Source organism: Drosophila arizonae, chromosome 2 (genome assembly GCF_054131065.1).
Source record: "Drosophila arizonae isolate 15081-1271.41 chromosome 2, UAZ_ARI_1.0, whole genome shotgun sequence".
In the NCBI taxonomy this organism is placed as follows: Eukaryota; Metazoa; Arthropoda; class Insecta; order Diptera; family Drosophilidae; genus Drosophila; species Drosophila arizonae.
The window spans coordinates 22,300,651-22,314,171 of record NC_142922.1 but is presented as its reverse complement, the minus strand read 5'-3'; the positions used below and the strand labels follow the sequence as shown (position 1 = coordinate 22,314,171).

Genomic DNA, 13,521 nt, shown 5'->3' with positions numbered 1-13,521 from the left:
CGCGTAGTGGCAACGCCAAGCACTTGGCCTTCGTTTTTACATCAGGGCAACAATAATATTCATACAAACCAAATAATAAATAAAAATACTAACACGAAAATAACTTTCGTACTTTGCTATATATCCATTCTACACTTTAAGTGCTAACAAACGCATCATGAGTGACAGTGTGGAGAATGGCAGCAAAAGCGAGAGCGCCGAAGATGGACTACCCATAAAGCCGTCGACTACGTCTACGTCGACGTCAACGACAACAACAACGGCAGCAACAGAAGAAGCAACAACAAAACAAGTAGAATCAGATTCCGACAGCCAAAGCGAAGAAGGTTTAATACAACAGAGAGTCAAGTAAATGTTGAATTTGTTGTCAAATGATTCACTTTCAGATGGCACTATGGATATGATTCGTCGCTTCTTTTCACAGACTTTTCATTTGGCATCGGGCAGAACTGCGGACAACGAAGACGCAATTGTGGATAAGGTGAGCTTTATCTCTACTATATGCAGATTTTGTAAGTGTGTGTGTATGTATTTGCTATAGGTAATTCCGGAACTGACCTTTGACGGTCTATCATCGTACTGGCGCGAACATGGCTTTAAAAACATTGTGACAATGGTGGGTGCTGGAATCTCCACGTGTGAGTTTAACATTTCACTAAAATTTAATTTTTAATGTGCTAATTGCTAAACAAATATTGGAAACAAATTTACATAGCTGCGGGTATTCCGGATTTTCGATCGCCAGGCTCTGGTCTATACAACAATTTGAAGAAGTACAAGCTACCGCATCCGACAGCAATATTTGATGTGGACTACTTCCAAAGGAATCCGACGCCTTTCTTTGAACTGGCCAAAGAGTTATATCCCGGCTCGTTTGAGCCGACGCCGGCCCATTACTTTGTTCGACTGCTGCACGATAAAGGCCTGCTACAGCGTCATTATACGCAAAACATCGATACACTGGATCGGTTGGCCGGTTTACCCGAACACAAGATCATTGAGGCACACGGCAGCTTTTATACGAACCACTGTCTCAATTGCAACCAGGAATACGATATGGCCTGGATGAAGGCCAAGATATTCGCAGATGAGCTGCCAAAATGCGAGGAATGTAAAGGACTTATAAAGCCGGACATTGTCTTCTTTGGGGAAAACCTGCCTGGAAAGTTTTACAGCAGTCCCGAGGAGGATTTCCGAGACTGTGATTTGCTCATTATCATGGGAACATCGCTGGAGGTGCAGCCCTTTGCATCGCTCATCCATCGGGCTGGGCCCCGTTGCGTTCGCCTCCTTATTAATCGCGATGCCGTTGGACGCTCCAGCTTTGCTCCTTGGATGGATAGCAATGAACAGTCTTTACTCTATGGCAAACCGAAGAATACGCGCGATGTGGCTTACCTAGGGGACTGCGATGCAGGTGTCTTGGCACTGGCCGAGTCACTGGGCTGGGCAGACGAGCTCCAGCAGCTGATCAGCAACGGACAGCAGAAAACAGAAGAAAAACCGGACAACACCGCTAAATTGGATGGAGATGAGCCCCAGGTCAAGGAGGAGGAGACTGTGAAATGACGCTAAATTTAGACTAGTATTCCCAATTTGGTTTGCATTAGAGAATGCGTTGCTGTTACTAAGGAAATTTTTTCATGCGTGCAATATGTATATATGTTTGTATTTAATTGCATAAGAGTGTGGTGTAACCGGATACGTCTAAACGTATATATGTATAAATATACGCTGACACGTATCCGTTTAATATATATATACTTGTATATATAGTGTTTGATGAACGAAAACGTGTTCGCTATTTGTGTTTGAACCCAGGTGCAGCGTTTACAGCAGAGTAAAGATACAGTAGAAGGTAAGAAACTTACAGAAACTTATCACCCACCCGTCATAGTAGTCAAACATATTATTTTTGAAGCATTAGTATTCAATGGAAAAATATATATATATAGATACGGTACATAAAATAGATACATAACATAGATACTCGCAATTTGTTATCTATTGTTATCTATTCTTGTAGTCAATTATCTACGCCATAGACTATCAAAACCTGCCTAGCAATTATATTCGGATCTAACCTTTATTATTACGCTTAAAAATATAAATATAAAACATTGAACATGTTCAATGTAGTTATTATAGACAAGCCTCTTGAAAGTTAAGCAATCATCTATTGCCAGTAATTGATATTGGTTTCTTATTTTGGAGGCTCAAAGTAACCCAAATGTAACATTTGAGGCAGCAGATATTTCAGTTCTTGTTTGTAATCCTTGTCTTGATACAATTCCAAGCGACGTTTTTCGTTATTCATCAATTCATTGGGGTCTTTGCCTTTACGCATGCTATACGAAACAGGCAAAAATGTTGTGAGCAGGCAGTAATCTATTGAAGAAGACACATTGAAGATAATGATGATCGTAAGACTGTTTTGTATGAGCTTACCAGTGGATCTTCTGTCAAAAATCTGCTGACGCAATTCGACCAGGTTGGGCATATGTCCTTCATATCCAATTTTAGATAATGTCCTCGTAAAGGTATCAAAGTAATGGTAAAGAAGTTCATCCCATCTGTCCCTTCGGTCGTCGCTACTTAACAGCATGTATTTGGCGTACTGCAGATCGTTAGCAATGGATCCAACAGAAGACATCTGGAAGTCAATCAGCATGCAATCGTGGTCCTTGAACATAATATTACGGATATGAAAGTCTCCATGGCAAAGAACATAATATGCATTGGCTTGTCGGTTCTGCCTGTATTCTCGTATGACGTCTCGCCAGCGACTAAGAATATTTTCACGCATTGGCTCAAAGTATTTGCGATACGTCTTTAAGCTGTCCTCCTGGCTGATCATATTTATAAAGTTGGGCAGCCCGCTGGTTATGACTTCCAGTTCGAATAGGTTTGGGATAGTTGTCACATCATATTGTAGCTTATCAAATATTTCTGGCTGCTCCTTCAACAACTTGAAGCTGACCGCATGCCACTTGGCCAGTTTTGCCAGCACGGCTCGCAGCTCGTCTAGTGTGGCATTTCGATTGCGAATCACTTCGTAGCCCAGAGGCAACAGATCCTCGAAGATCATTATCTGTCGTGGCTGCATGCTGTAATACACACAGGTCGCACAGAACTTCGTCTCTTCACCAGCTGCCCGAAGTATCGCCTCGAATTTGGGAAACACTTCCGTATACATTTCAATCTCTGTTTGGAATATTTTGGATTCGCCAACGAGCTCTTTTTTATGTCCATCCACCTCTGGCATTGTCTTAATGATAAGCGACTTTGAACACTTTCTCTTTTCTGTCGAGTACTCGACATTGGCACGGAACATAACACTCGCATAGTGATCGCCCTTAACACTTGCCGGCGATATCTTTGCTGCAGTCACTGTCAGTTTCGGTTCCTTAAGATGATCCAATAACACCTCCTGAAAGAATTCTTCGTTCAGCCAGGTGGGCGCCTCCAACTCATCCGAATTGTAGTCATCGTTATTTGACGGCATTATAAATTTTGCAGACGTCACGATGCGTCGTTTGGTCTGGCGTTCAATCATAAACTAAACAAGATTCGAGTCGCATTCCGCATTTATTCGATTTTTACTATCAAGTATTTAAAGCTAGATAACAAATTTCGCTGATTGATTAAGTTGATAGGTTTTATTTTTAAATATTTAGTTATCTTAATTTAGCAATATACATTGTTTATATGTATATACACAAGTAAATAAAATACTCATGTTTAGTTGTCAATATCTTCTGATTGGGTAAGAACTTTATCAGCTGTAAAATGGTAGTTAATTATATGGAACATTTCATTAACTTTAAAATAGGTAATAAATACTTAAATATTTATTTAACTGAGAACTGCTTAATTGGTTCTCATTTTTTACAGTTGATAAGCATTGACTAGTTTAGTTTTTTACCCTGCCTATATAAAGATTCATTTGTACAAGATTAATTTCGAAAATAGCATCAAAATGTTGAATGACACAATTTACTAATTGGTAAAGATCAGAGAAGCAGTTCTATAGAATTATAGAAGCGCTTGCTTCATTGAAAGTTGGTAGTGCATAGTACCACTAGCCAAGCAACACATACACATGTGTTTTCTGGTTAGTGATAGTACATACGTTTCTAGTTAATATGTTCATATGGCTGCACATATGTGTATATTTATATAAATAATTAAAATTAAAGACTTATCCAAGACATGTGGTCTACAAATAACAAAAAAATGAAAAGCCATGATATTTATGATACCTTTAGCATATAAATATGAAGTTTTCCAGTTACGTTCAGATTCCCCCGTTCTCAGTACTGATATGTGGCAAACACTGTGCACACGCAGAACAGGCTAGTATTCGTGAATACCTCTGTGACGGAGGTGTCGCAATCGCAATCCCAGCAACAACGTGATAAGTAAGTCGAGCCGGCACCCAGTTCTTGGCCCAGCATCACCTGCACTACATGCTTGTAGCGCTTGACTTTTGGACTCGCCGCTATTTGCTGGTTCACCTCATCCGCGATTTCACGTGTCCAGATCTTGGCAATGTCTTTGTCATATATTTTGTCTGTAATTTGTAATTTGCAGTTGCTTAGCAACGCTTATTTGTTGGGTTGCAACTCAACTTACCTTTCAGTTTCGTAGCCATTGTGCTGTTTATAATGTTTTTAACAATTGGTAACGGGAAGGATTCACCAAATTCTGGTCGCATGCTGTAAGCCGCAGGTTGGCCCACAGCTTCCTCTTCCATTTCCGCATCGGCTGAGAGTTGCGCCGACGCAGATTGCGTTTGCGTTTTATGCTGCGAAGCTGTGTTGCTTGCATTTTTTGGTACCGAGCGTTCAACTTTTTTGATATTCATGCTTTTCTTTTCGTCAGACATTTTGCTCAAAATAAGCTAAAAATATAAATTTGTTCAAAAGTAAATATACGCTTGGAAATCGCCTCTTTGTTTTGCTGCCTCTTAATAGAGATGGACTTCAAATGACTAGCAGAGGTATCGCGATACCATACAAAAATAATCGATAAATTTGCCACTGCCTGGCGCGGCGCTGCCATCTCGTTGTGGGGAATTGATAAATTAAATTTGTCAGTTACAATTAATAAATCTTTATTCAATTTTGAACAAATCAAAAAATTACATAATAAATTCGATAAATATGTTGATTAAAGAAAATAAATAATAGTACATAATTTTAAATAACTTTTTAGCATACATTAAAGCAAACTGCTTTGCTTCTTAATATATCTTTATATACTTTTGTATTATACATATACATGTTTATATTTATGTGTATATATGTATAGAAAATATTTGTGTGTAAATCTTTGTGTTCACTTTGTTTTTAGTTGGGCAGCAAATTACATGCATAATGAGTGACGTACTGCGATCATAAAATTAAAATCTTGACACACAAATCAAATTATACTAATCAAAGTCGACATTTAAAAATGATTAAAGAAGGATAAATAATTTGCACATACACTTTCACGTTTCACACTTAACTTATTACACAACATAATACAACATACAATGATCAGACAAAACATTAAAATATTTTGACGGGGTGCACAAATTAAATGACTATAAGATTTTGTGTATAATAATGCTCGAAACTAACTGAACTTTAACTTTAAAATTGGCAAACTGTTTATGTAGTTTTTGTTTTCTATAGTTTTTCCTATTATACAGTAATGTTGCGCGTTTCTTGAAAAATATCTTAAGCAACTATATTATAAACTATTCCGCCAGAGTGCTCGCTCGGCGTATATTTTGCTCGTTTATCTTACAGCTCTCTGTTCTTAGTATCGTTATCGTTATTGTTTTTTGTGTTTTGCTTTTTGGTACATTTCTGCTTAAGTATTTAGGCGTAAAAATCCTTGCCAGATCTCATCAGCCAGTAAGCCCCAAGGCAAGTTTAAAATTCAAATCTGAAATATAATTGCCAAATCGTTAGAATATGTTTATGCAGAAAAGAGTCTTTGAACATACATTCGATTCCTCCTGATCATGCGAATGACCGGTTAGTGTGATGCCCGCGTCCGTTGAGCTTGATGCCGTGCCGGCTGCAGTAAGATCCACCTGTGAGGCGGTTGGTCGTAGAGAGGCACGTTTAGCCACTATTTCCAGCATCTCATTAAGTATTGCACCCTCCGCAGCTACATCGGCGGAGCTCTTGTCGAGTTCTACAATAGCGTTAAAGATTTTAAATACTAAATACAGATGCCGAATTATTTCTTATCACTTACTATTGCAAGACAGTCGCAAATTGAGCTCCTCTTTAAGCTGAGCATGTCGATATTCCAGTTGCAGTTCTTGTTGTCTTATAGTAAGTTCTTCATCACGTTTTCTAAATGAAATGAAAAATATGTTATTTACGCCATTGTTGTTAAGGGATTGCATTTGTTGATGCCATACTCACTTTAGGGCTGTGATATTGCGCCAAATTTCTAAAAGCTCCTTTAAAAGCTTATCATCATTGTCCTTAGTTGCATCCAGACTGCAAAAATAGGTGTTCATTGAAATTTTATACCATTTACTTGAGCTGTACTTTTTACTTACTTTTCATAATTTTGTGCCTCGCCGCGCAAGGCTTTCTCAATTAGAACGCCTCGAGCCTCCAGTTCCTTCAATTGCACCTCGAGCTCCTCCTGTTCACGCTGTATTTCTTGAGCGATTCGCAATCGCTTGAGTTCAGCCTGTCGCGAAGCCTTCGATATGGCACGTTGCTTCTTATGCTCTCGTGTCTCGTTAGCGTTGCTTTCATCTAAATATCACGCACAAATATGCATATACATATATTTATAAATGTATATTAGTTGCTTAATCTTATCAAATGGAAATCAATTGGACACAGATTTGGGAAATGTTTACATAAAATGAGTTTAACAAACCATCGGATCTTTGATAATTCAGTGGCAAAGGCGGTATGGGTGGCGGGATCTGGTCGTCCATGGCAATCGCTGCGGCCAAATGATGGGGATTGTGTATATAGAGCTGCGGGCTGGACGATGAGAACGATTCGGTGTTCGGTTGCTTTCGATAGCGACTGTTGTTCGTTGTGTTGAGGTAATCTTGGGCGTGTTTCGTTTGAGTTGTGATTGTTGCTGCTGTTGTGCTTGTTGGCAATGTTGCATTGTTTGTAAACATATCCTTGTCCTAATTGTTGTGTTTCATTGAAATATATTTGGTTAAAAGTTGTGTGTATGTTGTGTATATTGTTTAAGGTTCGGCAGCAATGGCATAAAAGAAACATCCAAAATGTAAACAATTTTCAATTCAATTCAGTTATCAATCATCAGTTTCAAAACAAAATGTTATTAACAACTTATGTATAAGAACACAACGTGCTTCACTATTCACTATTTAGGGGGGAATTCGATTGGATTCGAAACCACACCAAACCAATTCAACCAATTCATGCAACATGTACTTATATATAATAACAATAAAAGTAAATTACTATAAAACACCCAATTATTTTCCATATTTCTATGCAAATTTATCAAAAAGCTTAAAAAATAGTTGAAAATAATAAGAATTCCTTTTAATTAATCAAAAAACTTAAACGAATTATAACACATAGTAAAGTTAATATAGGCCTATGTCAGAAAAATAATATCTTTATATGCATATAGAATCATATAGGTAGGTAGTGCAGGCCCCATATAGCCAGAAATGATTTATGTTTTTATAAAGGAAATAATCACAATTAATTAAACATATATACTCATAGGGTATCAGGCAAGTTATAACTTAAATATTTTCAGCTGCAAGTGCGAAAAGAAAATAAAATTAAAATATATAAAAAATGATTTCAAGCAAAGTTAGAAAATAAATGAAATGAAAACAAAAATTAAAACATTTCACAAAGCATTGTGAAACTTAGCCTTATAAAACATAAAAAAAAAAAGAAAAAACAATTAATAAAATGTGCGACAAAAAAGCTATGTTCAACATACCAAAACATTATACCTTTATAATTATTTTTTATGTTAATCAAAATTGTGAATTTTTTTGTCAAATGTCAAATTTAGTGCAGTGTGAATTTTGGTCTAATATTTTAATGTGAAACAAATAAATAGCTCATGCCAAATCAATGAAATTTCGAGATTATTAACAGTATATAGTAGTATATAGTTAATTAAAAATATCCTTACACCAAAACCGAAATTCCGCAGATCAAAGCAAGACTGTAAAATGTTGATAAGAGTTGAATTTGTTGTTTTAGATGAAGGACACACATAGTACATAGAACATTAATGTAAATCAGCCCAGATTTTATAGCCCCAATTTGTAATGCACAATTAATTAATGACGTCTTTGTGAATTCGCAGAAAACTTATCACATTTAGCTGAAAGGGGGTTCAGGATGTGGCAAAGACTTACCTTAGACTTCTCCTTCGATTTGGGTGAAATGCGGAAGCGGCTGAAGACGCCCCCGCCGCCGCCGCTGCCTGTGTCGGAGATCGTGGGCGTGCCGCTGCTGCTAGTGCCCGGACGCTCTGCATGCTCAGAGTGACAGGCAGCTACAGCGCCGCCCAGCTCCTTGGGACTGTTGGACGCCGAGGCGGTTGTTGAGTTGTTGCTGCTCTTGTGAAAGAAACTGGACAAGGATTGTATGAGACTTTTGCGACGTTCTGGATCCTTATGCCGCTTGCTGGGCTTGCTCTGCAGCGGCTTATCTTGCACACTGGCCGCCAAATTGGGATCCGATATAAAGTCCGCAGCTTTGGCTTGGCTGACGGCCTCGCTGTCCAGGCGCAGTGGCTGCTGTTGGCCATGGGTAACCATGTAGGCCAGATCGTTGACACTCTTGGATGCGCTCATTTTTCGAGCACGTGCCGTGAGGTCGCCGGCGACTGCATCCTGCTGCTTCGCCTTAATGGCGCTGTTCTGTTCGTAGTGTAGTCGCTTGCGTAGTAACTGCATCTTCTCCTCGGGACTGAGGCCCAGTTCTGTGTTTGACTTTAGGCGTGCACGGGCTCTCGCCTCGCTGCGCAGATTCTCTGTGGACGTTGAAGAAATGCCCACATCGGCAGTTTGATCGATTTGTCGCTGACCTTGACCATGGTTGCCGTTGCGATGCGGACGCACTGGCGCATTGGGTGTTGTCAGCTCATCCACTTTGCCGTAGCTGAACGAGGCCGTTTTATTGAGCTTATGACGCTCCAGAAGACTCAATTGCTCCGCATCGATGTGCTCGCTAAAGGGACGCGACTTGTAAAGATCTGCTGTGCGCAAAGCTGGCTGCTTTGTGCGATAGGGCGATACATAGGATGCAGTTGCGGACTTCTGTAGCGGATTGGGCTGCATGAAAACGTCATTCGGTGGCTGGCTTGGCAACTGCTCGGCAGCTGTCGAGACATGGTAGTGCGCCTGACTGCTGCAGTTGGCATCGCTGGAGCTGCTGGCTGCGGCCAATTTGGGTGTGGGACTCAGACTAGCACCGCTGGCATAGCCACTGGTTAAGAGACTGCGCTGCCGGCTGCGATGCAGACGCTTCTCGGCATTCAGCTGCTTCTTGGACTGAAGCTTGTCCATGACCAGATCATGTATGAGATCCTTTTGCTTAGTGCGTTCCTTGCTGATCTCCTCCAGCTTGCTGTTGAGCGTCGGTATCTCAGGTACTTTGCTTGCCGAGCTGCCACTCCTGGGTCGAACGCCTGCAGTGGTGCCGTTCTCACTACTTGTCCTCTGGGGATCTGCTGCTGACGCCTGCAGCACATTGGTCGCTTCTATCACAGTTGGCTGCTGCAGATTGGGCGCCTCCCCCTTGGAGCTTTTGCGTCGCTGTGTGCTGATCTGCGAAATGCGCTGCTGCAGCGCACGCACATACTCGAACTGGATCTGCATGTCTTCGTCCGTTTCCTTGGGCGGCGCCGGGGCTGGGGTGGAGCTGCTGGCGCTGCTGTTTGTGGTCATCGTCGACTGTGTGGTCTTTGGTTGCTGGTCCGAGCTGCTGGGCGTGGATACATCCGGTTTGCCCGCGGCCAACATTGACGCGAACTGATCGAGCACTCGCGGCGATGAGGTGTCCAATGGACTAGTGACCACCGTGAGCGCTTCGCTTTCTTCTGTGGTGGTTACAGTTGGTTGCGTCTGTGACTGAACCATCGCACCAAGGCTGTCTTCGTCCAGATCGTTCAGAGTGCTCGAATCAGTCAGAGATTGAGTCATCTGAGAGCTGATGGGCAAACGGGGCGTCTCATTCACCGGCGTCTTCGCATCGTCGTGCATTATGTAGGCGCCCTGCTCAATGTAATCGATGCCGAGTTTTTCATCCCGCTTGGCCAGCAGTGGCTGTGCCTGCGGTTTCGTTTGACCAGCGGCTGTTGTCCGAGTATTGTCCGTGCTCGTCGCGTGCTTCGGCACCGTCTCAATGTACTCCATGTAGCCGCGATTATGCAGCAATGCCGTGTTGGTAGCTGAGTAAGCCTCGGCGCAGGAGCCCTCGGAGCCGGTATCCATAAACTCAATGTCATCAAAGTCAATGGCATGGAGTATGCCGTCCATTTGAGCGACGGGCGCCTGCTTGGCCAGCTCGTGGAGCACCTCGCTGCTGCTGGGCAGCTTGACTGCCCCACTGCGACGTCGCTCCTTGCGTCGCTTCATTGTGCCCTTGTTCGAGTTAACCACGAACTCCATGTCAACAAAGTTCTCCGAAATGCAATCATCGGCCGTCCAATCGGAGAGCTCCGTTTCAGTTAGCACCTGGCCGGTGCCAGTGGGCTCTGTTTCCGAGTCGGATCCATGCGAGTTCAAATCGCCCGTGGGCGTTTTGTCACTATCGTGCTGCGTGGGTGTGGTGGGTGTGTCTGGCGTCTTGGCCATGCTGCTGCTCAAATTAAGCGTAATGGGCTTCACCACTTGGTTGTGCTCCAAGGGCTGATCTACGATCAAAGGCAGATTTTTCAAGCTCTCGATTTTGTTTTCATTCTTACTGTCGAATCTCAGCTTGGGTGGTCCCATCTCTGGCAGTGGGGGTGGTGGTTGTGACTGACGCTCCGTCTCGATAACTGTACACTCTACCGGTTCTGGAGTCGCCGTCACCGGTTCAACATCCGCCTCATGCTCGTCATCCAGTTCGCTGGTCTTAATAGCTGGCGCCGGCGGAGTCGGCACAATGACACCTGCCGGCATATCCAGATATTTGACATCTTCTGGATCACCGATATATTTGCCATTCACAATCATCAGGCTGTCCACCTGCATAAGTGCTCCGCTGCTGTCGTGCACCTCCACGCGTGGCACATTGTGTTTGCTGCCCGCCGTCTGTGTGTCCGGACTGGTCGTGGACTCTAGAATATAATGCTGTATATCTTCAATACTGGAGCTGCCCGAGCTGGAGCAGCTGGTGGCGCTACTGGCGGTAGTTGACATCATTTCTGACTTGGGTTTGGTCCACGGTATATTAGGCACTTGGATCTGAAGTGTCTCCTGCTCATACTGCTCTTGGTCCGCATCGGCCGCCTTCTCAGGCGAATCGCGCTTCTCCTCGTCGGATTGACAGAGCAGTGACTGTTGCTCCTCAGTTTCGCCAGCGCTGGATGCCTCCTTCTTTGCATTGATGTCACCTAGTATGTCGGGAATGCACTCCTTCACGTCTTTGGACACGTCTGGCTTCATAACCTCCTGATTCAAGTCATTTAACTTGTTACTGTCCGAGATCTTAGCAGGGGAATCTACCATCTCAGTGCTGTCCTCACTTGGTTTCTTAGGTGTATCCAGCACTGTGAGATCAATGAACGGCACCGGAGTTTCGGGTGTGACCAGATCAATTATCTCGATGACAGTTTTGTTATTGGTGGGCGTTGTTGGTGATACTTTTTTGTTGTGCTGCTCCATTAAGGTAGCATTCACCGCATCCGTATACTCCATGCCCTTGTTTAGCTCGTTCTTGCTGTTGACGAACACGTTCTCCTTCTCGTTGTCCGTGGAGTTGCTAGACGGCGCCTTCTGAATCTTCAGCTCCACGCGCAGATCATTGATCACATTGGTAGTAGCCGAGCGCATTAGTTCATTCTGTGCATTTTGAGCATTGTCGCCCAGCTTCGTGCGATCCAGGAAACTGCGCATAGCCGCACTGATGTCGCTGCTGGGATTCAGAAGCTTCTGGCACTCGGAAATATTGGACTGAAAGCTGCGTATGCGCGAGTCCAGGACCGAGGTGGAGCCAGACTTTTGTATTTTGTTCCCATTGGCCGGTTCGCCTAGCAAGTACCGTTTCTTCAGCTCCAGACTTTTCTTCGACGCAATGCCCTCGGTGCTGGCCGTCTTGTTCAGAAGATAATCACCGGGTCGTGGATTTTGCAGCGGCACTCGCTGGCTGCCAATCAACAGCGTCGGATCTACCTGCACCAGTGGCTTAAACTGTGGCTGCACGGGCTGTGGTTGGTATTTCTGCAAATAACTGCCGCCCTTTTCTCGCGACGCCAGCTGCTTCTGGTGCAGACCGGAGGCACTAGATGTAATCATAGTAGACTTGATCTGGAAAACAAGTGAATTGATTAGCACTGCTGTGAGTGGTGAAATACATTTATGACATTGCTTACCTGAACTTTTGTTGGTTTCCTTAGATGAGTATCGTCAATAAAGATTTTTGGGGCCTGTCGTATGATCTCGTCATTGTCGAACTCAGAGTCGGTGGATATTTCTGTGGCAGAGTTAAGCTCAACTTCGTCGGGCGATGTGCTCTCGGATTCGGTTTGTACCTGTAATTGAAATCGAACCAAAATGATTTAATATCTTCATGGCGATGATCAACATAAAGACAATAAAGCAGTGCACAAAAACGTATAACATATGAACAGAAACCATCAAGAAAAAGGCGGGTGCTAAAAAGATCAGCAAGATCCCAAGCTCGACAGTATTCTTTTCGATTTACTTGTACGTCTTGGATTATCAAACATGCTTAATTAGTCATAGCTTGGATTGTAGTTGTTTTTGTTTGTTGTTAGGTTAATCAGCGACAGCGGCAACAGCAGGAGCAGCAGCAACAGCAACAGCAGAGGCAACATCATGCCTTTAGGTACGATCCAGAAAGGTACATACGAATACAAAATCGAACGAAACACAACGCGGACTTTGGTTACATGGGTTAGACCTGGGTTTTAAGTGTAGTAGTTGTTGTATAGGGTTTAGGCAGGTTATAGGGTACATAGAACGAGAGCGAACGGTAGGTACAACAATTTTGTCTATATTTAGTTTTAGAGACTACAAACTTTTTCTGTTTTGGCTTTTGATCGAGCTGCTCGGGGGTTAGCGCAACATTTCGTGTAGAGTTTTGATTGAATTTACCTTCATAGATCGTACCCAGACGCTTTTTAAACGCTATTGGCTAACAAAGGTGTAACTCTCTTTTTCTCTCTTTCTTTCATTATCTCAAGATCAGGACAGACTTGACTAAGTTGTAGGCGTGGCAGACAGGCAGGCGGGCGGACAGGCTGTAGCGTTGGGTTCTTTCGGTTGATAGGGAACGTAGGGTGGACCAGATTTTGGCCCCCAATAGATAT

General features: G+C 42.9%; 4 protein-coding genes across 4 annotated transcripts; 1 reads left to right on the top strand and 3 right to left on the bottom strand.

The window, feature by feature from the left end:
• Positions 1-1,793, top strand: LOC108615331 (NAD-dependent protein deacetylase Sirt2-like). The gene is made up of 4 exons (XM_018009765.2): positions 1-326; positions 387-481; positions 542-638; positions 716-1,793. Exons 1-4 carry the CDS (start codon positions 158-160, stop codon positions 1,567-1,569), a joined length of 1,215 nt encoding a protein of 404 aa, XP_017865254.1. The 5' UTR covers positions 1-157; the 3' UTR covers positions 1,570-1,793.
• Positions 1,794-2,067: 274 nt separating this feature from the next.
• LOC108615324 (uncharacterized) lies at positions 2,068-3,563 on the bottom strand. Its single transcript, XM_018009753.2, has 2 exons — positions 2,449-3,563; positions 2,068-2,388 (listed from the first exon to the last, which is right to left on the bottom strand). The coding sequence occupies exons 1-2, from the start codon at positions 3,554-3,556 to the stop codon at positions 2,204-2,206; spliced, it is 1,293 nt and encodes a 430-aa protein (XP_017865242.1). The 5' UTR covers positions 3,557-3,563; the 3' UTR covers positions 2,068-2,203.
• A 266-nt stretch (positions 3,564-3,829) lies between these two features.
• On the bottom strand, positions 3,830-5,011 carry LOC108615351 (dynein light chain Tctex-type protein 2B). Its single transcript, XM_018009787.2, has 2 exons — positions 4,636-5,011; positions 3,830-4,573 (listed from the first exon to the last, which is right to left on the bottom strand). Exons 1-2 carry the CDS (start codon positions 4,886-4,888, stop codon positions 4,314-4,316), a joined length of 513 nt encoding a protein of 170 aa, XP_017865276.1. The 5' UTR covers positions 4,889-5,011; the 3' UTR covers positions 3,830-4,313.
• Positions 5,012-5,099: 88 nt separating this feature from the next.
• Positions 5,100-13,445, bottom strand: LOC149270574 (F-actin-monooxygenase Mical-like). The gene is made up of 10 exons (XM_089468127.1): positions 13,307-13,445; positions 12,562-12,720; positions 8,396-12,496; positions 8,167-8,199; positions 6,901-7,165; positions 6,569-6,773; positions 6,429-6,506; positions 6,256-6,356; positions 5,999-6,192; positions 5,100-5,937 (listed from the first exon to the last, which is right to left on the bottom strand). Exons 1-10 carry the CDS (start codon positions 13,310-13,312, stop codon positions 5,932-5,934), a joined length of 5,148 nt encoding a protein of 1,715 aa, XP_089324253.1. The 5' UTR covers positions 13,313-13,445; the 3' UTR covers positions 5,100-5,931.
• Positions 13,446-13,521: the final 76 nt, after the last annotated feature.